General features: G+C 38.6%; 3 protein-coding genes across 4 annotated transcripts in view; 2 read left to right on the forward strand and 1 right to left on the reverse strand.

Moving 5' to 3' along the window:
• The window catches only part of LOC132122288 (src kinase-associated phosphoprotein 1-like), a 32,192-nt gene extending 23,437 nt beyond the window's left edge, over positions 1–8,755 (forward strand). For both annotated transcript variants that reach the window (XM_059532368.1, XM_059532367.1), the window contains exons 11-13: positions 12–118; positions 7,827–7,920; positions 8,226–8,755. In XM_059532368.1, the coding sequence (XP_059388351.1) occupies positions 12–118; positions 7,827–7,919 (200 nt within the window). In that variant the 3' untranslated portion in view covers position 7,920; positions 8,226–8,755. The remainder of the gene's footprint in view (positions 1–11; positions 119–7,826; positions 7,921–8,225) is intronic.
• Positions 8,756–8,876: 121 nt separating this feature from the next.
• LOC132122289 (proteasome activator complex subunit 3-like) lies at positions 8,877–14,750 on the reverse strand. Its single transcript, XM_059532369.1, has 11 exons — positions 14,592–14,750; positions 13,989–14,021; positions 13,830–13,892; positions 13,621–13,725; positions 13,396–13,444; positions 12,995–13,113; positions 12,833–12,901; positions 12,530–12,597; positions 12,391–12,445; positions 12,218–12,304; positions 8,877–9,675 (listed from the first exon to the last, which is right to left on the reverse strand). Exons 1-11 carry the CDS (start codon positions 14,631–14,633, stop codon positions 9,595–9,597), a joined length of 771 nt encoding a protein of 256 aa, XP_059388352.1. The 5' UTR covers positions 14,634–14,750; the 3' UTR covers positions 8,877–9,594.
• A 437-nt stretch (positions 14,751–15,187) lies between these two features.
• On the forward strand, positions 15,188–23,812 carry LOC132122290 (next to BRCA1 gene 1 protein-like). Its single transcript, XM_059532371.1, has 21 exons — positions 15,188–15,424; positions 15,837–15,899; positions 15,981–15,999; positions 16,116–16,138; positions 16,287–16,469; positions 16,646–16,723; positions 16,848–17,062; positions 17,202–17,321; positions 17,494–17,745; positions 17,995–18,154; positions 18,244–18,489; positions 18,576–18,698; positions 18,788–18,863; positions 18,976–19,086; positions 20,157–20,333; positions 20,420–20,539; positions 20,712–21,177; positions 21,294–21,376; positions 21,840–21,906; positions 22,366–22,468; positions 22,925–23,812. The coding sequence occupies exons 1-21, from the start codon at positions 15,323–15,325 to the stop codon at positions 23,102–23,104; spliced, it is 2,967 nt and encodes a 988-aa protein (XP_059388354.1). The 5' UTR covers positions 15,188–15,322; the 3' UTR covers positions 23,105–23,812.
• The last annotated feature ends 142 nt before the right edge of the window (positions 23,813–23,954 follow it).

Consider the following 23,954-nt stretch of genomic DNA (forward strand, 5'->3'; position numbering starts at 1 on the left):
TTTAAATAAAGGGACTTCAGATTATGCAAATTATTACCAAGGTTTGTGGGACTGTGAAGCTGATGGACCCGATGAGTTGGCCTTCCAGAGAGGAGATCTCATCTACATCCTTAGCAAGGTGTGTGTTTGTTCCCTCAATCTCATACATAAATACACACACACACAAGGTCAGACTTTTAGTTCAGCGCTGTTGGCTGTGTCCTTGGTTGATTTGTTAGTTGAAGCACACTGCATCTATTTAGATTTTCTTTTCTCTTACCTTTGCTCTATTTATCTCCTCACTAATGATGAATAATACGCTGCTGGCCATAAGATGAGTCATATCGGTCAATACTCACTGACTTTCTCTTAGCAGCTATTCATTTACTGTATTCTAAATGACAAAGCTGCGATGGTCTTCACTCAGTCAGTACATTCTCATTGTAGGATTTTACAAAGAAGGCCTAGGATTTGTTGCTTCTATTTCTACTGCTTTTTTTCTGTTGATTATTCTATATCAATCACACAATTTAAGAAATGAATAGCATATCAGCAACATGTCAGTTTTCTATCAAAGAAGTTAAATTTCTAATGACTATTCTTACAAATATCCAAGAGATTTGCAGGTTACAAATTAAACCCACTTTACAGCTTGTCATATAGACATAAGACCCCTTGTACATCTGCGGTCTGTAGACCACTGCAATACTGTGTTCACACAGGCTCATCTCAGTAATAGACTGTTGATTCATTGCTGTAGTTGTGTCTTGGAACATTGAATGATCAGCCAAGCAAACCACTTTATTTGGTGCATTCTCTTTAATCTATATATTTTTGTGTCTTACAAATGGGATATTAGCAGTAACACATAGTGTAGCTGTTTCTTAAAGATACACCACTGAAAGAATCAATGTGTTTTAATTTTGCCTTTAACTGAGCTGTTATCTTAAAGGCATAGTTCATCCAAAATGAAAAAACTGTCATCGTTGTTGTTGCAAGCCGGGCTGACCTACTTTCTTCTTCGTAACACACATAGAAAAAATATTTTAAATAATATCTGTGTTTTTTGGCCGTACAATGAATGTTAGTGCAATTAGATGCTTTTTTTATTACTTGGACAAAAACAGTTTTACAAAACGTTCTTTAAAAATATTTTGTGTTCTGCAAACACACACACAAACAAAAGTTAAACACAATAGTTTTTTGGGGGGGAATGTTTGTAGTGACTTTTGTATTCAACAGAAGAAATTATCTAGAAACAAATTTATACAGGTTGAAATTGAGCCTGAAATTGAGTAATTAATGACGAAATTCAAATTTGATGAACTACCCCTTTAAGAATATGGGATGAAAGTGAACTATCCCTTTAAAAAAGAATCCTATTTTAATTTTTCCGCACTCTTGATATTCAGTAATCACTGATGAAATGTATAGATATGACAACTAATGAACCCTAAAGACAGAATTAAATATCAGGAGAGCTAAAACAGATTTGATTCCGTTATTCAAAATATAGTGTTACATCTGCTGTGGTTGGTAATCAAAACACAGTAAGGATGTGTATGGGTCATTTATTTTTATCTCAGGCCGTATTTCTAATTTGTGTAAACAATGAGTCTAACCATCTCAGATAGCTAGAGCCTCTCTCTGATTTTGTCATCATACTGTTATTATATTCAGACAAGTAGATTTATCAGCTCTTACTTTTAATCCCTCTGTGACTGACATGTAATTGAAATAGCTTTTATTGATGGCAGTATTTTCGAAATGGCTGTATGCACTTGTATCGCTCAAATCTAGAAGACCTCTTCGGATGCATTCTCAGACAGTGTGGGACTCCTGCTCTTGTTTTACGTGTGCTCCCCTGGAACGTTGACCTTACTGAGTGAAATATAGGCCGTTGGCTAGAACTCAAGCCCAACTCTAGCGGTCCCACTCATAAAGCAGTGGTCATAAAACCTGAGTGCATAAATTCTGCTGCACAGAGGCGTGGAGGGGAGGCCAAGTATATTTGTGTCAACACCGAGCGTAATTACAAGGTGATAAAGACGTGAAAAGTGCTAAATCAATTCCACTAACCAACAGGTTTTTGAGGCAGCGCTATGATTGACCGCTGTGAAGTCACAAATCAAAGAGGTCGACAGCGCTGTCACAGCACTGGTGTAAGCAGAGCGTACAGATTAAAAAAGGCTCTCTCATCAGTCTTTATTGATCCACCACTTACAGTGAATAAACAGCTATTCGGCTCATCTACACAAATCACTACACGTATCTATAATATGTGGGAGCATTAGGGAGTGTGATCGCACATGCAAAAAATATTTCCTTCATTAGTGGTTATTTTTTAGTGAGTATTTTGGTAATGCTCAGAGATGGAACATGGAAATTCAATTTAAAGGGGTAGTTCACCCCAAGAGGGGAAACTGTCATTATTTTCTCCCCCTCATTCTAAATCAGTTCATTTTCAAATGTTTTTATTTTTATTTTTTATCCATACAATGAAATCTTCTGGACTGCACTGCCTTGTTATTCATCAAAACCCCACACTGAATTTCAGTACAGTCTCAATTTTGTTTTCTTAAATTTAACTGGTGATTCATTTTAAGTTCATTTTGTGTGCAGTCATAGTAGTTGCACTACGGCTTGCTGTTTCCTTCAGATCAGCCTCCCTTGCCGCCATTGTTTCCCTGCTCATGCCGCATGGCTCCTTCGTTTAGAACACTTGAACATGAAATAGTGGCTAAGGCTTGCATCCATCTGCCAGCTTTGTACAGCCTACTCGATCCTCAGGGCTGAAAAATCACTGCAGAAGGACATTTGGTGATGTTTTCTTCCTGCTCTAATCAAATTGCATGTACGCTACCTAACAAATGTCTCATTTTATGTAACTTTTGTTATTTGCATCATAGTTTGTTTGCTGTGTTCATTTTTTTCCCCTACATGTTTTGTTGAAGGAGCCCATGGAAAAATTTTTCTTCTTCAACCGTGCCATCCTTTTGCATTCCAAGCTCTTAATTTATGCCCCTAGATTCAAGGTACATGACTCCCAAAGGTCAGACCCAACACATTTCAGAATTCCCACTGGGAACCCCCTTAAAATCCTGGAATGAGAAGCAAAGAGATTTATTGCACTAAAGATGGAGGCAAACGTCTCCAGGATTCTTTTAACATTCAAGCCCACCAATATCCCTTTCTTTCAGGTAGTCTTGGCCTTTGTACAGCATGTGCTTTACACTCTCACCATTAGGGGCTGTAAACCAGGAATGTTAGATGCCAGTCTAGACAAGGTCCAACCTAGTTTTAACATCCAGACGCTCCATCAATATGGCTGTGGACACTATGCCACCTTCTGGCTGAAGACTGTAAGGTCTTCATGTTTCAAACTGGGTTGCACATCTAGTAGTTTTTAAAACAAATGGTTAATGGTTTGACTTGAAAACCTGGCTAATAAGTTAAATTAATTTTTTGTATCAAATTAAATGTATATTTATTCATATATTTGTAAATTTATGTATAGTTTATCTATAGTTTGTGTCTAAAACAGGCTAATTTCACATTATATATATTGTTTTTATTTTATATTTATTGATTATTTTAAATTGTATTAACCGTTTTATTTTATTAATATTTGCATTTTATGATTTTCTACTTTTAAACCATTCAAACAGCTTTTAGGCTGCAATTTAATCTGATAAACATGTAAGTTTATGTGTAATTTTCTCATGCTCCATTGTGCAGGTTTTTACAGGTAGACATAAAGTGAATTAGCATATGAATGTGCAGTTCTCACAGACAAAACTGGGTGATTGTGACTGTTATCTCCTCCCTTGTGGGACACATCCTCGTAAACTTCAGACAGATGACTGCTCCAGTTGGCCTCCCGCCCAGGGGGTCAGTCTCCTACAAAATGCCTAAAGAAAAGGAAAAGGTGCCATAAAAGAAAAGGAAAATCCAGTGGAAATAGAAACTCCTTTTTGAACTCATTCTCACACACTCATCTAAGGACCTGCCTTCTTTGTGGCGCTGTATAGACATATTGAGCTTTCTATTTACCAGCAGAGGCATCAGGGGGTGAGTCTGGGGTTCTGGGGTCATGCAGAAGGCAACAGTCATCTCGCGGTCAACTACAGTAGGTCATTATTTAGCCTAAGCCAATAGTCCAGAACTGCACGTCTGCCCCCCCCACCACACTCTGCATAATTATTATAAATGGGAGGCCACATAAACAGCCATCATTACAGGCTCTCAGCAGCATACACAATCCACTTTAAATGCCTATTAAGTTTAAGTGCCATCAGTAATCCCCAAGTGTACTTTTATGATGGCAGATTATGTGGTCATCCACATTTTTACTCCATGTCGCACCTTCGAACGCCCCGGATTTGGGATTAAAAAAGGGCTGCGGTGTTCCCACTCCAGTTTATTTGACTATGCCAAACAAATATTAATATTACGAGTTCTTAATGGCTGGCTACGATGAAAATGACATGCAAATGAAATGCACTGATTGAGATAAATTGAACGACTGCTGCCTTTGCTCGAGCAGCAGATCAATACCTGTTCACCACCTGCCGCGTCTGCTGTTTAGGACTAGCAAACAACGTGACGTATTGGTGTTTGTCTTTTGAGATGGCTGCATGAGTGAGTCCCTGTGCAGCACTGAGCGTGTGGAGCCGATGCTTTACGATGCGAGTTAAGGAAAGAGAAGCAGGAGAGGAAAAGCGGAGGAGGGGGTTGTAGCACCCAAGTGCCGGGTTCAACGGCGGGGCAATGAGAGACTTCCTGCGCTCCATCACTCCCAAGGCCTACCTCAGTCAGCTGGTGGCCAGGGGCAGAGGCCTCATGTCTCATTCTTATTACCATGTCTACTGCCTTCACGGTGTGTGTGTACGTTTCTACTCGTATCTGGAAAAAATGAATGCACGCGGGCACCGAGGGAGAGTTTGCAAATAAGGGAAATGATTAAAACGCGATCGAGGAAGAAGGCGTGCATGCAAAGCGTGTCGTCTTAGAGGGAATTTATATGGGACAGAGGAAGAAAGGGGTAATCTGTATTCTGACGTTATTATAGACAAGAGTCACTTTTGAGCCTGTCATGATATTGTTCAAGTTAAGCCACTCTTTTTTAAGGCATCATTAGCTGTCAATCTGTCCCCTGGTCGCTGGAGAGCAATAGGCCCATCTGAATACCATTGCCAGCCCGCCCCCCTGAGTGCAAAATAAATGATATCAGTGGCACACTGCAGGTGTTGTCATGGCAACGCACTCTCTCGATAGCTCCCTGTGCCAACTCCGCCTTCCTCGGGAGAAGGTCGTGCGGAGGTCAGCGCCATCGCAGTGCCGCACGTCACTTTCACAGCAGATGCCCACCAGACCTAGACCAAACTGAGACACACCTGACCCTGTCCTGTTACAGAGAAGCTTCCCGAAAAGCCACCAATTATCCATGTCCCATGTGGTTCTTTTGGGTAAATCTCTATAACAACCCTTTCTACGTTCAGGCGCAGATTGGATGTCTCCCAAATGCCTCTAGCTGACAGATGCATTGCCGAAAAGCAGATTGCTAATACTGGGAGGCAGGAAAAATGAGGCAGGAATGAAAAGGACACGAGTCATCGAAATGGGACGGACTGCACTGGAATGTATTGACTCTCTTTCTTGTACTGCGTATGTACTCTGTTTGAACCCACAGTTACACCATGTTGAGGAGGGTGGGGGGTGGAGGAGGCGTGTTGGATTGGAGGTGGTGCGGGATGAACGAAATGGCTTGATGAGCCATGGTTGCACCTGTGATTACGAGGAGTATTATACAGCAGTTTGTTCCAGTCCTCGCCATTCTAGAGATTGGTGATATATAGTTCATTTAAACTGGTGATTTTCACTGGTTTAACATTTTACTCGTGTTTGCAAGAACTACTGTCGATCTGTGTTATAGTGGTGGGGATTTTTTAGTGGCTCTTTCTGCAGGGTATTTTGTTACACCAGTAGGTGGCGACACACAACTCTCTGTTCCTGAATATATCAGTGTTTTTGAACAAATTGATTTATTTAATGATTCAATGACTCACTCGAACAAGTGACACGATTTAATAAATGGTCCACATTTGTATGTCAATGAATCATTTACTCAATCAGTTTGTTCTGAAATGAGGGCTGCATCTGAAATACCATACTTCCTTACTAATATATACAGGTGGCAAAAGAAGCATACGATGTACACTTTACTATCCCATGAGGCCATAGGAGAGAAGTTGTCAATAGTAGTAAAGTGACACAACTGACACTGGTAGGTCTAGTGATAAAAGGTGAATAAAGGGTATAGAGGGTGATTTTGAACACAGCCCATCTTCATGAGCAAACCATTGATTAAATTACTCAACCGATTTGTTCAAAAGAATAATTTATTTGACTTGAGAGCCGCATTTTTAAAACAATGTGACATGCATAGACGCTGGAAAAGAGGCAAGATGTGAGCACAACAGTCAAGCATGTCTGTCTGGTACATTATTGCATAAAAAACAATGGAAAAGCTGTGCACTAACATGCAAAACGCCCTGTGTGAATGGTCCCTTCTGGCAATATTGGGTCTAAAATGTAAGCTTTTCGATATTAACTTCTTGTTTACTGAAATGTCATATGAGAACATCAATCTACACGTCCAACAATTCTCATATGCATAGCTGCATGAGTCTCAAACAAAGAGCTCAAGTTCTTGGATGTACTGCTATACCGAGGCGTTGATGCCGCAACGGCATTGAGCTCACCGTCCAGATGGATTTTATTCCATATAGCATCATTAAAGCGGCTCATCTGCATGGGCTGAGGACTACATTAGGCTCTCAGCACTGTGAGTGTGCTTAAAGAGAGGAAGGTAATTAGTTCCTACTCTCCTCAGCAGGCAGTGGATGGATGACATGCTCATCATGTCTAAATGTAAAGTGTGTGCAGCCTGAATACTAAAGCTCTTAAAACACTTCAGTCTTTCACTATCAGTGCATCTTGTGTTTCATAATCTCCTCATTAATAAACCCCTGTCCACCTGAATCTGTTTTCATTCATTAAAGGCCAGATCCGGGGCTCTCTCCACACTCTTACTCTGAAGAGCTTTGGCCTGGAATAGCTCTTATAAGTATTTGAATTTGGAGAGGAATGAAAAAAACAAAACATGGAGCTTGAGCAAAAGAATAGAGATTTCTCCACTTCACTTGAGGAATCTAAGAACCAATGTAATTCCAAACACTATTAAACTAGTCCCCAAACTTATGTCAATATCTCTAGCTGCAATCATTGTCTATAACTTCTATCCACAGATTCATCACACACTTCTTTAATCATAACAGAAATTGGTAAATCGGTGTTTCAAGATTTGAAATAACATTTATATTTGCATTCGAATGGGTGGTGCATGAAATTGTTATATTGTAAACATCCTGACACTGTTTTTATGTGCAGTTTTAAAGCCCTGATGATCCATACAACTAGTTAAACACCCTTAAGAACAGCATAAGTACCTTCTCTCGCCACAGCATTTCATTTTTCTGTGATTCCAGAGATCAAAATGCTCATCACGCATGCATCAGTTCCTAAGTGGCTAAGCTTAATGTTCCTATGACAGACGACTGAATATAACTATAGAGAACATATTTGGACACAATAAATATGTAAAAATGACTAAGAAGAGTTAATCTACTATAATGAATTTATTTCTTTTAGTTTGTATCAAATACAATGAAATTAATCCAATGTATTACCTTTGAAGTATATCAGTTGAAAAATAATTGTACGCCGGTGTCTAATGATCATCGACAAAATCCTCACACAAATCTATGTTTTTCTGTATAAACTAGGAATATAACATCCATGGATGGTGGATCGGAGAGCTGGATGGTGCTATTGGCATAGTCCCCAAGGAGTTTTTACATCCTGCTTATATTTTATGAGGTACTTACATTCACTGGTCCATTCGACATGATTACTTCGTTTATGCATAAAAAAGAACAAAGAAACTCAACTGAAACTGAGAGTGAGAAATTGTCTAACTGTCATATTGTCTCTATCAATGAACTTTACCACTGTTTTAAAGTTTCAAAAGTGTTTTAAAATCGCTTCAGCATTAAATCCAATTCCTCCATGCTGACACCTGCTGGAAATTATTGCAACTTCAAAGAAATGGCAGCATTATGTTAGATCCACACATTTAGAGTATATTATTCAAACTGGCATTAAATATGTGTTTTCTCTTCTAGGTTTGCTTTTCGTGAAGATCACAGAATGTTCAGTGTTATAACACTTCAACACCTGTCATGGTTTGGAAACTGTCAATGATTAGATTAGCATGTAAATCCAAGTAAAACTGCATTTTAGTCCATTACTAGAACCTAAACCCTGAGATCAAATCAGGTTTTTTTTTTTGTATATAAAAGCCTTTTATATATATTGCATGATTAGTGTACACTAAGAGGCTTGTCTAAATCTGTCATGGTTTTCTGATTTGTTCAAACATAAGCCACATTTCTGCAAATGAAAAACTTCTGCAAATCTTTTCAAACTTATCATTTATCATCACATGAAGTCTATTGTATTTCACCAGCATAATCTTTTTTTAAATGTACAATTTAGGCCATAACTACAAAAGAACCATTGTTATAAGTTATTATTTAGTAAGTTGAAAGGTCTTCTTAACTGCATTTGAGATTGTTTAGTTCAGTGTATATTACTCCATGAAAATAACCTGTCATATCACAGTTTAAGTCAAATAAAAAGCCTTGCCACTTTGTTCTTGTGTACTTTTTTGTGTAAAATGTAACTACTTGTATTCATACAGGGACTGCAAATCAAATTAGTTATATTATATGGAGAGAGAGGGGAAAAAAGCACAACACTACCACAGCAGTTAATGACGTGCCTTAAATGTATTGTAAAAACAATAGTTTATTCAGCAAAATGTATCACTTTTAAAACTGAACAAAAAGAAACCATAAAAAGCTTCCAGAATTTGATGAATCAGTTACATGAATCAGATGTAAATGTAATATTCCATCACGTAATAACTGTCAGCACACATTCCAAATAACACCTCGCACAATAACTGCATCGCTTCCACTTCAGCTTACATGTTCATTTCAGATGAACAACATAACCTGCTTTAGTGAAATACAGCATCAATAAGAGCTTCTCTGCTTCTTGACTGGAGAAACCAACCATCATGAGGAGGCTAACCCCTAAGGAGGCTCAGACACACGTGAAATGGAGAACTACATGGAATTTGGCTTTGCAAAAGATAAATGAAATCCACTGTTGAAACGTTTCTTTAATTAAATAAAGATAAATCTGAGACAGTTTCTTCAGGACACATGTTCAGGCTCTGCCTTTATACATTTATACTGTCCGTTAAGAAACAAAAAGAAAAATCAAAAAGGGCTAATTTTAAAGGGTTTAAAATAGTGACAATAGTTTACAATTCTATCCTAAATGGCATGTTCTATCAGGCCGGATTGAGCGGTCCTTCTCTTGGCCTGGGTATAATGGGTGACAGGACTGCTCTAAAGCCACCTGAAGGCTAAAGCAAGCTCCAAATGGTGGAACATGGGCCAAGAATGAAAGGGGAGGGGGATCTTAGTACAGAGCATCAGTATTGCTGCTCCTCGGCCTCTTGATCTTCTCAATGTTCTTCAGGATCATATCATGTAATGTTACCTGCAAGACAATTGCTTTTTACTAATTTAGTTATCACAACAACTCCCAGACATACAGTGTAGAGTCCTGCACGGGTTCGGGTACCCGACGGTGTCCCGCAAATTTGGCTGAAACGGGTGAAAAATATCCAACTGTGTCGGGTACGGGTCGGGTCAGACACAGGGGAAACACGGGTCTAAACACGGGTTCAAAACAGTGACGTGCAAACGTAAAAACAGGCCTACGTTCCACTTTAAAAAAATCACAACCGCGCGAACGGCTGCATGAGTCATTAGCTAACAGACGTAAAAGATCAGCCAGCTGTTTTTTTTTCATTGTTTTTGTTTTCCGTTTATTTATATATATATATATATATATATATATAGAATCTGAATTAAAATGTGTTTGATTTAAGCCTACATTTCAAAATTTGTGTCATAAAATTATATCGCGCATAAGCTCCACTAACGCGATCGTTATAAAGGTGTTTAAACAACAATACACTTCCACTTGCATATATTTGACAATCGCAATATCAGATATTTCATTCCACAGCCAACACATTTGTGAATATGGGCCTAATCTAGGCTATCCAGGTTTTTTTTTTTTTTTAATTGCATCTGAAAATGACTTTGTGCAGCTCATTCACATGTGCTCTTTTGTTGTTCTGTTTTCCTTCAGGATTAAAAATACAACAAATGAAAGCATTTATCTGTATTTCCGACTGATGAGAACTATGCATATACATTCATAAATCAGTCAATTTTGTATTTTATTATGAGATATTTTATTCTAATGTGATCAGTGACTCAAGCACTGATGGACCAAAGAGCACATATTTCGACATTTGCAGTCAAAACGTGAAATATAAATTCTCAGAAAATGCATTTAATACCAATATATTGAAACGTCTGTTTATATACTCCATTAATAAAGGAGCCCAGACATTGGAAAAATATCAGTCCACATGCGTTTTATATTTAATATGAGGGAAATAGACATGCATGCGTGACAAAAAATCTTTAACTTTTAGGTAGCAAAATATTTTTTAGGGTCATTACATTGTCTGCTATATATTTGCTTCTTATTTATTAAATACGGGCAATTGATTGATAAAACATTGATCAAAATTAAGATAAAATTTATAAAAAACGAATATGTTTTAAAAAGAGTTTTCCATAAAACAAAACTTAATGAAATCATGTTTTACCAAAAACAGCGCCGTTGCTAGGAAGGGCGCCAGCGCCTCGCGAGTGGATGATAGCCCTGAAGACGCCTAGCAATGATATACCTTTAGTGGTAGTATACCTTTAGTTAAGTTATACCTTAAGAGTCTTCGTATCGCATTAAGAGAAATGTTATCGGGAAACGCAGACCAGGTATGTTGCGTTTCATGCGTAACGGAGATTCCAAAGCGCTCTTCTTTGGTCAGAACCATGGATAGCGATTGCAGATAGGTCTGTCCTATGCACCGAAATTTTTAACAATGCAACAAAATATTTAAAGAGCATCAAGCTATTAAAATCTATATTATGTTTACGCACAGATAATATAACAGTAGGCTATATTAGTCAATATTTTTATTAGGTTAAGCAGTGATTGGATAATCTTTTTTTTTTTACGTTTTTAATTTAAGGCCCACACACAATTGGTCTGGCCCATCCAAAACTGGAATCCTGGCGCCGTGCCTGGGCCACACTGAGCTGTGTGTAATGCCCACAGACGTGAAGTGAATCAGACAGATGCTGTCCTGTACTGCCTGAAATTGCTAACTCTGTGGCGAAGCATGTGAAAAACAGATTTAACTAATCATGAAGTCAATCAGGATGCATAACACAGCCTACTATAGGCCTACACCCAAAATTGTCTGATGTAGGCTAGACGAAATTGCGTTACTCAGTTTTGTGGTAACGTTAGCCATGTTCTTTATGTACCGGCTTTTTGACAGCTTCGGCTGAGGTTGCCCTTGTGTTAATGCCAAAGGCTGTGTAATAACTTCTGTATGAGCTGGCAATAAAATTTGAAAAAAGTGTGTTTAATGTGATTGGCTTAACTGATTTGATGTCGGGTGCGGGTCGGGTGTCGGTTCTATTTTAAGCGGGTCGGGTCGGGTGCAGATTTTAATTAGTGCTGCTGTCGGAAAATGGGTCGGATGCGGTTTTAAGCACTGCGGGTACCGGCGGTGCGGATTTACAAAATCGGACCCGTGCAGCTCTCTGATACAGTGGGGAAAATATTAATTTGATCCCCTGCTGATTTTGGAAGTTTGCCCACTTACAAAGAAATGAAGGGTCTGTAATTTTTAAGGTAGGTTTATTTTAACGTATAGAGACAGAATATCAACCCCAAAATCAAGAAAAAACACATTATATAAAAGGTTAGAAATTGTTAAACCTACCATAAATATGACCGACCCTTCATTCCTTTTTAAGTGGGCAAACTTAAAAAATCAGCAGGGGATCAAATTAATATTTTCCCCATTGTACATACGGACTTCTTTCTGTACACCCAAATAAAGAATATTCTAAATCATTTGCATTATTAGAGTTATAGCAATACTTACGTATTGATTTCTCAGTTCTGACACTATGATCTTGAGACTGATGTATTCTTTCTCATCAATCTCGGTCACCGTGCGACGATAATCCTCCTGCAAGTCAAAATATATATACATTTATAAATTAACTACTGAATTTCTGATCTAAACGGTACGCGCGTACTTTAGATATGACTTACAACATGAGGGTATTTTGCTATTTTGGAGACCAGCTTTGCCCTTGTGATGTAGTACCTGTAAAACAAAGTATTTTTTTTTAAAAATCAAGGAAAACTTAAGTGTCTAATTCATACTTTGACTAATATTGATCTGTCGTACCTGGATATCTGATCCAAGTAAGAAGCTGCTTCCCCTTCCACTGTTCTGAGTTCAGCCACCGTCTCCTCCTGTTATGAAGATAAACAAAATCACAACTCCAACTAAATGGCTGGCAATTTCTTTTTCATTTGACATTCCCAGACAGGACCAAAGAGAAGGAATAATTTCTTTTAAATGACAAAACAATTACAGCAAATTGTGAGGAATCACTGCTTGTTCTTTTATATCTGCCTACAATAAAGCTCACGTTGTTACAAGGCTTTCAGTGTAGCAAATGAAGAACTAAAAAATGTGACACCGTACCTGAATTGAGACGCCAAAATTGTTACCATCTTCTATTCTTGGGATTAACAACTGAACCCACATCTTGACCTAAAAAAAACAAAGGAAATTACATTTATCCACAACACTTAAAGAGTTAAAGTTAAGAGTTAAATGTCTAATATTTTGGTTGCATGGCGTTACCGTGTTGCATTTTTCTATGAGAGTTCTGATTTCAGGCTTGACTTTTTCAATCAGCTCCACCAGTTTGCCATTGCTTTTCATCATTCCACCAGGCATGACAAAGACCTTGGTCCCGCCAACTACAAACAGAAAAGCGAGACATTACAATTTAATCTAATGCGTTTTCAACTACATCTGGAGGTGGTCGGGTAGACAAACTCAAAATGTTTTAAACCCGGTTTTACACATGTATTTAGTGTTGACAACTTGTGATCGGATGCCCTAAAATACATCTTAATACCTGGAGTTAATAGGGCCACAGGATAATGTAGGGAAGTGTTTTGGTATCAATGCGTTTCAAATTTATTTAAGTCATTTGCCAAAATCAAGACGCTGTTTTTTTATTAGGCAGGAAAACTCACCTTTATCATCTCCTGCACCATCTTCGAGTTTCCTCTTTTTAGCATTTTGCTATTGAGAAAATATTTCAAGGTTACTTGCTGAACTTTTTGGTTTGGTTCATGTCAAACAGAAATTATTTTGCACAAAGCAAAAGAAACCTATCCAGAGACTTTATATCACTCTTTTAACCTGAGCTGCTTTTGACTGACTTTGAATGAAGAAGAAACTTAAAAATGGCTTCTTACCCCCTCAAGCCCATCATGGATGTCTGTAAGAAGAATTGGGTCTGGCACAGTCAGATTGATCTCTGAATGAATTTCTTTCAGCTCACGGATATTAATTGTGGGATCCTATTAAAAAAAAGTGATCAAAAGGCTATCACACAAATTCGTGTGTTTTGCACTTCTCAAGTCGTAAATGTCAAGAATGCATCATTTTTCATTACTAAGTTTACCTTCAAAAACTGGTCAAGCTCTAACAGTTTCTTCGGGAAAAAGTTTGCAACCAAGTCTTCAGCCTAAATTTGATTAATTAAACAATAAGCCGTCCAATAGTCACGGAAACATTCATTTATACATATATATATAAAATCTGGAAAAGTGCAGTAGTTCACCTCAGATGTAATTCGTTCTCTGAAAGCATCAACCTGGCAAAACAAGCAATATTCATATATAAATATCATCCTCAAAACATACAATCCACAAATCGATTTTTGTCGTCACACTTACTAATGTCGTGCCTTTGAAAGTCAATCGCTTTTAGGAAAAACACAACCGGCGGCCCTTCTATTTTAAGACGCTGAATGTTTACACTTTACAGCATGTTCCATGTAATCGAGTTTTTACCAACATAATAAACTATTTAAATATTATTTTAGCTTACTGGTGTCAAAAACGTGCTAAAAACCACTAACGTTAACAGTAATGTGCTTTTCCCGCAGCGACATGCTGTTGTGCTAAAAACACGCGGTTAACGCGCATGTGGGAGCTCTGGCTTCACTCTGAAGATTTAATATGTATAATCCTCACATACTTTATTATAATATGTACTTTCTGATTTAATTTACAACTCATTTCACAAACATATGTGCGCGTAAAAGTTAGCTAACACGCTCACGAGGTGCCTCACGCGCAAGCCGGCTAGCCGCGAGCTAACGTTTACAAACAACTCATCTGGGCGCTCTGTATTTAAATAAAGGAAGCGGCGAGACATTTACCTTTGTTTTGATTTCATTGTCCACCTTTAGAAGCGAAGACATCGTATTAATTCAATAAATGAGAGGAGTAAAGGATTGTCCTTAAAGCATTAACTAACCGTGTGGCTCACTAACTGCTGTCAGCCACAAGGCAATCGCGCGCTTCCAGATGACGTAAACGCTTCGAGACCATAGATGGGAATACATAGCTGTCACATCTGCGGAAATATTTACTCTTCTTTCATTTTGAATTTGATGTCATCTGGAATATGCAAAACATCTGACATTCATGGCAATACCAAACCAATACCATACAGTTTATACCGACGTATCGCTGTAATCAGCATATCTACCGTGCTAAGACGGTATCTATTTATACATCTATGTTCGGGACGACTTGGAAAGACGTAGTGTGCATGGGCGCGTCATATTGTTCTCTGTAAAACATTATTTAATGGAATCCCAATTTTAGTACCTATAACGACCAGTGAAATACTTTTACGAATATTTAAGTATTTTTATTTTAATATTTTGTAATAATAATACAAATAAAAATATATATATTACACATATTTTTATTTGGCAAGTAAGTAATTGTAAGACACTTCCTCTGACGTGTGTTGGGGGCGTGTACGAATCCAACGATGTAAACAAGAACGCAAAAGACAAGTCTGACAGTGGTGCCGCCACCGCGGGAATTTAGAGCGTCACATCCCCGCATCAAACGCGTTAGCTGACTCTGGCTGAAAGCCATGAACCTCCCCGTCACTGTCAAAGTAACCTTTAGGGGCAACGTGAAGAAATTTCCAGTCTTGGACACGAACAAAGCACAGTGGGAGACTGTGGAGGCCTGGGTAAGGAGTCATTAAGCCTTGCTGGGTGGCGTTTATGTGGGGACGTTTACATTTCTTGCTCCTGGACGGCCGTGGCCGAGGCCTACATAAACAAACCATAACCGTGGGGTATAAGACGTTTAACATTAAGTCAAAACATGTAATCCTATTATAAAGCAGATATGTCTGAACATATATAACAGTTGGGTGTTTTATACAAACCCTAGTGATATAAATTGCAACATTATCTGTCTTTTGTGCTTGACCTTAATGTGCGGCCATATAAATCAGATGACAGCTTGTAAATAAAGAGGACCGTTGGAGAATATCGATTTTCTCTCTAATCTGCTTGTAACTCTTCGACGTCTTTAACAAACTCTGCAGTTCCTGATGGTGCTTTGTTACCTGACTTAATGCTTTTTATAACTTCTAGATTAAAACTACGTTCGGCTTGAGCCATTTTCAAGTGAAATATTTTGACGAGGACAACGAGGAGGTAAAGAATGAATTTGTAATGACTTTTATAATTATGAATTTCAAAAGTACTTATATTGATAGTGTATTCTTATATTTACAGGTGTGCATAAACAGTCAAGGCATGTAATGTATTCAGTCACCAAATATGTTATCTGTAGTGTTCAAATATAGATATCATAGTGAATATAAAATATTATTGTTTGTTATTTATTATTCTATTTTAATATTATCACAGATGAATATACAGAAGCTCTAAACGTAAGAACACCAGTCTTTTTTTCAATCTTTTGTGTGATGCACAAGCCAAAGCTGAACCATGCTGTTATCATAATAATAATAATAACAAAATATATATAAAAATATGGCTTTTAACATAATGTTGTTATGATTTATTTTTTTCCCTTAGAGTGGATTTAAACAGGCCAACCAGTTACAAATGAATGTCTATAAGATGAAGGGTCAGGCAGAGGGTGGTGCAGTAAAGGCAGAGCTGAAAGAACTAAAGATAGATCCCAGACCGGCTCCGCCGTATCGAGCAAGGGTCAAGATGGCAGACAAGGAGACCCAGGTGACCCCCGAGCGGGACTCGGTAAGCAGTTTGTAGTCTTGTAAAATGACTATATGCTATCTCTATAGTCTTAGCTGTTCATTAGTTCATGCATTACTTGTTCAGTAAGATGTTGTGAATAATAATGGACTGTCCTTATTGCAGGCTGAGATAATTTCAAACTGAGAAAACCGGTTTCTTTTGTTTTTCTTAATCAGGCTGTGGCCAAAGAAAACAAAGGGATGAAAACCGAGGAGGAAGCAGTACCAACATGGTTTAAATCCTACATGGACAGGGTACTGTATCCTACAAAAGTCAAACTGATAATTATATAGATATTTAGATTTTTAAGAAACTAGCATGTCATAATAACCACTTTACTTAATGTTGAGTCCAAATTGTTCTCAATCTTCTTTGCAGTTCAAAGATCAAGTAGTAAGGGAGGTGGTGGACAGGATGTGTAGTGAGTTTTCTGGTCAGTGTTGCACACACAGACCCTTGGATCCTCCTACAGAGGAGCCAAGCACCTCTGGCACTCAGAAAGCTACGAGCTCCACCACAGTAAGGGCCTCTAGCTCAACTCCAAATTGCAATAGTTGCAAAGGACCAGCTACTGGAGGAGGATATCAGTGCAGGTGAGAATGTCCTAAAAGTTGTCTTACAGATGATACTCCTGAAAAATATTGTATAAGCAGACATTATTAAAAAAAAATTGAATTACAGGATGTCAAATATAAAGCTTACTATGAAAAATTTTCCTTCTTCTGTCTGCAGTGTTTGTCCATCTTGCATCTTATGTGAGCCATGTAGTCATAAACACGATCCCAGCCACAACCTAAAGAGAACAAGGACTCCTCTATCTGTCCCTGAACGTGGAGTTACTCCGGAATCCAGGCAAGCCAAAATAAACACTTGTGTACAGTACAATGTTATGTTTTTTTAGGGCTGTTTAAATCTGAAATCACCCCGCTGAAATTTTAGGATAGGAATCTGATTCCAGTTTTTGGTTCTGGGACCAACTGTAGAATTGATTCCTCAGTTTTTTTGGTTCTGGGACCAAATCTAGGTTTCTGAGACGGGGTGACAGGACAGTGCGAAAAGCAGAGAGACAGCGGCTGAAAGCTGAGCGGAGGCAGCTAAAGGCCGAGGTGAAGGAGATCAAGAAGAAGCTGAGGCTGGAGAAGAGAGGTCTGCTGTGGAATGGAGCCTCCAATGGGACGAGCTGCTCGGGCCTAGCCCCTGCTCCCGGCACATCTCTAGACCCAGGATCAGCCCCAGCTCCGGCCCTGTGCCCAGACCCTCAAACATCCAGTCCAGAGTAAGGGCCACACTGAGAGGGGTCAGGGCTGGGTTTACCTCCCTACCCAGCCCAGAACAATCATTATCAAGATTATCACATTGTCTGTTATAGTTGAGTTATCGCTGGGAAGTGGATGGAACTACCTCAAAATGCACCCGCTGCCTTTATGTATTACGTCCTTTTTGTACTTTTTTTGATATGAGCTTCAAGGAAAAGACAGACGCTGAAACAAAGCTGTTCTGACGATCCTCTGTGCACTCAAACCAGGGGTCCCAAGGTCTCCTGCTCCACCTTGGTGCCCACAATGACTGCCTTGTTTCTGGATGAGAATCTACCAGATGGCACTTGTCTGGAGCCAGGCACCAAGTTCATCAAGTACTGGAAGATGAGGAACACTGGCAACATCAGCTGGACTTCGGATACCAAGGTACTTTTTGAAACTCACCATAGCTTGAAAAAAATGTGTCTCCAAACACGTTGTGGGCTGCATTTGCATGTGTGTTTTGTCTTGTGTAGTTGAAATTTATGTGGGGCAACCTGACCCTGGGATCATGTGAGCAAAAAGAAGTCGCAGTGCCCTTTCTGCAGCCGGGTCAGGTCGGTGTGGTGAGTGTGGCATTTGTAGCGCCCCTGCTGGAAGGCACCTACACGTCTCACTGGCGCCTGGCACACTGCGGGGTGCAGTTTGGGCCGAGAGTGTGGTGTAGCATTGTGGTGGTGCCAAGTGCTGAACAGAAATCCACCCACTGCAGCAAATCACTGGTGAGTCAACTTTAAACCACAGTACCTTAATGTATTCAAATATTGCCAGATTAAGAGATCAAATACTGTAATATCCTCTCTTATAGAGAACTGATCTTTGTCTGCTGAGGAAAGATGGCATGTTCTGGTCAGGCACCAGAGATTGTGAAACCTCCATCAGCTCCCAGAGAGAATACTACATCCCCTCTGTGGACTTATTGATGGCACAGGTAGTGTGTTTATCGGACACAAAGATGCCACCTTATGTTTGTTCAATGATGTGTGCTTAACTAATGTCCAAAGTCTTGTTGTTCTCCAGGATCTGTTGTCCTTTGAGTTGCTGGATATAAACATTGTGCAAGAAATAGAGAAAGTCCCATCCAAAACTCCGGCTGGTAAGGCCTCGTACTGGTCACAATTATGTAATTTTCCTCAGGGTCTTTTCCTCAACATCATGTACATAATTAGTCTGGCCTCATTTTTAGAGTAATTGTGTAATTTCCTCAGATATGATCCCCTGTCAATCACCACTTCCTCATAACGGACCCTTGTTTGGAAAGCATGGAACGGGCTTGAGTAAAGTCGAGGCTGGACATTCAGGCAGAAAAAAAAGTCAAGGTTAGAGCATCTTAAGTGGAATTTGAATTACTGATTTGTAGTTGCATCTAACAACCCCTATTGATTATATCTAAGTAATGTCTAAATAGCAGAATAGTCCCTGTAAAGCTGCACTAAAGCAGAGTTACTCCTTTGTTATTCATACACACGTAAATCCGTATTTGACTTACAAACTGTTTAAAACTTTGGGGTCAGTGAGATTTCAATGTTTTTGAAAAGTCTCTTAAGCCCATAATGGCTGGATTTACTTGATAAAAACAGTAATATTGTGAAATATTACGGTTTAAAATAACTGTTTTCTATTTTAGTCTATTTTAAAATGTAATTTATTCACGTCAATGCAAAGCCGAATTGTCACATGATGCTTCAGAAATCTTTCTAAAATGCTAATTTCATGCTCAAGAAAGATTTCTTGTTATCAGTGGTGAGAATATTTGTGCTGCTTAAAGGGAATCGTTCACCCAAAAATGGAAACGCATTAATTAATCACCCTAATGTAATTACAAACCTGTTAGACCTTTGTCCTTCTTTGTTTTCTTTTCAAGTATTCTCGTAGTTTCATAAAATTAACAACTGATATCATGTCACATGTCATGGACTATTTTATGTTCTTAATACCTTTCTGGGCCTTGAACGTGTCAGTTGTGTTGTTGTCTATGCAGGGTCAGAAAGCTCTCTGATTTCTTTTGGGTCAATTATCCCTTTTATATTTTTATGAAGATGTGTAAAGTTTTTCAGAATGATTTAATTTATGCTAGGTATATATAAATGTCGCTCTTGGTCAGTTAAAAGTATTCATTTCTTGACCCCAACCTTTAGAACGGTAGATCAAAATTAACTTGGACGTGCTTTTGCCAACAAATGATTTTAAGTTTTTTTTTTTTTTTCCTCACTCACTTTTCTTCTAAAACTTCAGAGTAGCACAAACAATGTACCAGGAGGATAAATGACCTCTAATTAGTTTTTTTGCATTTTACAACCAGATTTAAAATTATCTGTTTATGAATCAAAGCCTTTGTGATTAAATCATGGGCAGGTTATTGATACGAATGTGGCTTGTTCTCTGTTAGCATTGCAGCCTCAGAGACAGAGTGAACTTCTGGATGTTCACGGCAGTGAGGAAGGAGATGAAGACATCAGCGGGACCCAGTTTGTGTGCGAGACTGTGATTCGTTCTCTCACTCTTGAGGAGGAACCAGAGCGCAAGCCTCAACGCAGGACTCGGCCCAACATGAGGAGGCATGACGGTGAGCCTCCGTCTGCTGTATCAGTGCTCGCAGAACTCAGAGCTTTGCTTATTTATCCAAAAATTTAGCTTCTGATTATTTTACAGTTCATGAGGCTGCTCGCTTTCAAGAGAGATCATTACTGGTGAAGAACGACAGACCTTTTTCAATCATAAACAGGCCTGAAGCTCCAGTCCCTGTTATAACAGAGGAACCCGCCATGCCAGGTGCGCATGTTCTTCCTTTGTAGTTCTTAATGTCATTGTCGCTTAAACATACTGAAAGTCCAACAGTTACTATGAAAGCAGTGTGCCCTTCCGCTTGGGCTTTCTAATAGTAAACATGCCTTTTCTGCTTGAGCTGTTCCTTCTTTCAATTTACTCTTGGTTATTTTCACAGTCTTTTCAGAAGCATTGATTGGCTCAAATGAAAACCTCTATACCGACCCAGCTGCACAGGATGAGAATGAAGAGGAAGTAGAACGAAAGGGACATGAAAATGATCAAAAGAAAGAGGAAGAAGCAGGAGAGTGGGATGAGGTGAGCAGTCAGGTGTCCGCTGCCTCATCAGATGACTACATTGTCATCCTGCCTGACTGCTTCGATACTTCCAGGCCCCTGGGAGAATCGATGTATAGCTCAAACATGTCCCAGCCTGCCGTCCCTCTTGCCAGCGAGCCAGAGGTACTGCAAATCCACAGTATGACCAAAGGAGAAAACGTGGAGTCTATCCCTGTTCCAGCTCTTCAAAACAGCCTGAACCGGATGCTCTACACCTCTCAGATACTGGAAACTCCTCCACTAATTCCAGAAACGGTACCTCCACCCATAGCTCTTTCGCCACCCCCATCTCTTCGAACCCACAGGTTAAAAAATATTCGGAGAATCCACAAAAATATTACTAATTAACAATCTGGAGTGAATGCAATGTATTATTATGCACCAACTTTCATTTGTTTATCTCTTCATGATTCTTTTGCAGATCAGTAAGATCTCATGATCTTGAGTCAGGACCAGAGGCCTCTGAAGACAACACCTCATGTCAACCTGACGATGACTCAAGTGGTAAGTTTCCATGACTTGGTGTCAGTTGTGTGAAAAAAAAAAATACATATAAATCAAACTTAGGTTCAAGTTTCTCAACTGTATGCAACTGTTAACATCATACAATGTTAGTTTTTTTTAAATAAATGTAAACATACATTCTAATTCCTTTTTATTTATGTGTTGTTTTGGAAGTAGTGTCAAGCATTTTTAGGTTAAAAGTTTTTGAAGTTGTGGAAGTATGAAGAATTCTCCAAGAAAAAAAAATCAAAGCAATGTAAAAATGATTATTTAATTAATAAATATTTATTTTTAAATAATTTACTTTTTTTTTGTACCTTGTTTTATTCAAATAGTCAGTAAGATTGTCTTTGACATTTTATCTAAATGTTGTGTAGCTAAACTAGTTATGTAGCTTTGAGCCATTTAAAAAAAAATAAAAAAAATAAAAACGTGACAGAATTGAATATGTTCTTTGCCCTAGGTTGCAGATCAGTTTGTTTAGAGGCCCCTGTTAGTGCCTTTGAGACCTGCGGCTCCCAGGATCTCAGGTAAAACAACACATTGAGGTCACCCTTTTGAGCTTTTGTTCTGCTTGCATGCATTGCAGGCATCACATTATAATATTTAGCGCAGGATGCATATATTTCAGTAAAGAAAGAAAGATCAGGTTTTAAATGTCTATTTAAATGTAGTTTTTTAATGCACCTTTTTCTCAAGCTGAAAGCTTGAATGCAGCAGAAAAGGAAGTAGCTCTGCAGTCAATGTCTCCTGTGGTTGACCACAACTGTTTTCTTTGTAGTCATAGTATGGTTAACATAACACCTTTTTTTAAATATAAAAAATATCTTTAAATATGCACACCGTTTAGCACTGTTATGGATGTTAAGTAAGCTGCTTCTCTTCTAGTTTTGCATCATGATGGTTTCATGAATGTCTCAAGTACTTCTGTTTTTAGGCACGCTACTATTATGACACAACCTTTTGTTCCTGTTTTTATTCTTCTGCAGGGCACATCACGGTGGTCTGACAGAGGGACTGGTGAAGGGAGCTCTCTCTGTGGCTGCCTCTGCTTATAAAGCACTCTTTACAGGCCAGAGCACACCTGCACAGGTGAGATATTTTTCCTCATCAGTGCACAACACACTAGACAGACCAGAGCATAAACAGCCACCATATAGTGACTTTCTTTTAATTACACTACTGTCAGAAGACTGGGGTCAGCAAGATGTTTCTAAAATAAGTCTTTTATGCTCACCAAGGCTTTATTTGATCGAAAATGAATGAAAAACAGTAATCTTGTGAATTATAATTACATTATTCCTGTGAATTTTCAGCAGCCATTACTCCAGTCTTCAGTGTCACATGACACTCAGAATTTCCTTCAGAAATCATTCTAATGTGCAGATGTAGTGCTCAAAAAACATTTCTTATTGTCAGCGTTGAAAAGAGTCGGGATGCTTAATCTTTTTAGGGAAACTATGATATGTTTTTATTTTTATCTCTAAATCCTAGACTTGGCATGTGAGTGACCTTTAACATACTCACTTTGGTTTTGTTGTCTTTCAGCGGCCTGCTGTTGACCCAGCCTGCGAGGATGCCTCCATGATGGCTGTACTGCAGGAGATGGGTTTCAGTAACCAGCCGCTCAATCAAAGGTTGCTGAGGAAGCATCACTACAATTTGCTTGATGTGGTCAATGAGCTGGTGCAGTTAACCGACAGCGAATGGCACATCTCCAGACATTAGGAAGCAACAAGCAACCTCAATAAAGTGTAAGAATTGTAAATGATTTCATCGTGTTGCAGCATTCTGTCAGAACAGGAGTGAGGTGATGATGAAATGATCTCTGATGTTGTTTTGTTAGAGAAATAGTTTGGACTCTCGAAAAAGAGAACTGTATCGCTATAATTGACCATAGCTGCAATGATGCAATTACTTGATTGTAACATTTTAGGTTCATGTTTATATAGGACACGGAAGGTCTTAATGCTTTCTTTATTCAGTGTGTGTGCCCTACTAACACATAAAGACTGTTGTTAGCTAGGCTTCAGGTATCTTTTGTACTGCTTGATTAGATAAGAGGATAAATTTGAGACAATGGCCATGAGGGTTTTGATTTGTTTGAGCACTTTTGCCTCTCAGAGAAAATATATAAATAAAAAAGCCTGTATTGATTTTGTTATTTGTCACAGTGACCTCTATATTTGTATATCTTATTTTAAATCACACTAAATCATATGTCACACTAAGGTGTTGGGCTGCCAAACTTATAGGAATGTGCAATGAGTGTTTTAGTCATTCTTAACACAACCAGTGATTGATTAGTCAAGAGTTTTTGCTAGGCACCAATTTTGGACATCTTTGTCATCTTCATGTGCAATGTATTACTATGAACTGAAGGCTTATCAACATGGCTTTTTGTGTCTAAAACAGTGAATAAAAAACATTCCATTATTCTTTCTGTGTGTTTGAGTTATTTGCATTGCATAAGCACGAATCTTCTTGCTATTGTAAAAATCACTCCAATCAGCAAAACTTGTTTGGTGAATGTACAAACATCTGACTTGCTGAAACAACAGAATGTTCTAAAGGTTAA

This window comes from Carassius carassius, chromosome 40 (assembly GCF_963082965.1).
Source record: "Carassius carassius chromosome 40, fCarCar2.1, whole genome shotgun sequence".
Taxonomy (NCBI): Eukaryota; Metazoa; Chordata; class Actinopteri; order Cypriniformes; family Cyprinidae; genus Carassius; species Carassius carassius.

Excerpts from the sequence above, each read along its gene's own strand:
- LOC132122289 (XM_059532369.1), bottom strand. The coding sequence starts at position 14,633 with ATGTCTTCGCTTCTAAAGGTGGACAATGAAATCAAAACAAAG. Across the intron at positions 12,902-12,994 it reads TCATAGAAAAATGCAACACG|GTCAAGATGTGGGTTCAGTT; the intron begins GTAACGCCATGC and ends TGTTTTTTTTAG. Across the intron at positions 9,676-12,217 it reads CAGAACTGAGAAATCAATAC|GTAACATTACATGATATGAT; the intron begins GTAAGTATTGCT and ends ATTGTCTTGCAG.
- LOC132122290 (XM_059532371.1), top strand. The coding sequence starts at position 15,323 with ATGAACCTCCCCGTCACTGTCAAAGTAACCTTTAGGGGCAACGTGAAG. Across the intron at positions 17,746-17,994 it reads CCTCAAACATCCAGTCCAGA|GGGTCCCAAGGTCTCCTGCT; the intron begins GTAAGGGCCACA and ends CACTCAAACCAG. Across the intron at positions 19,087-20,156 it reads AGGCAGAAAAAAAAGTCAAG|CATTGCAGCCTCAGAGACAG; the intron begins GTTAGAGCATCT and ends GTTCTCTGTTAG.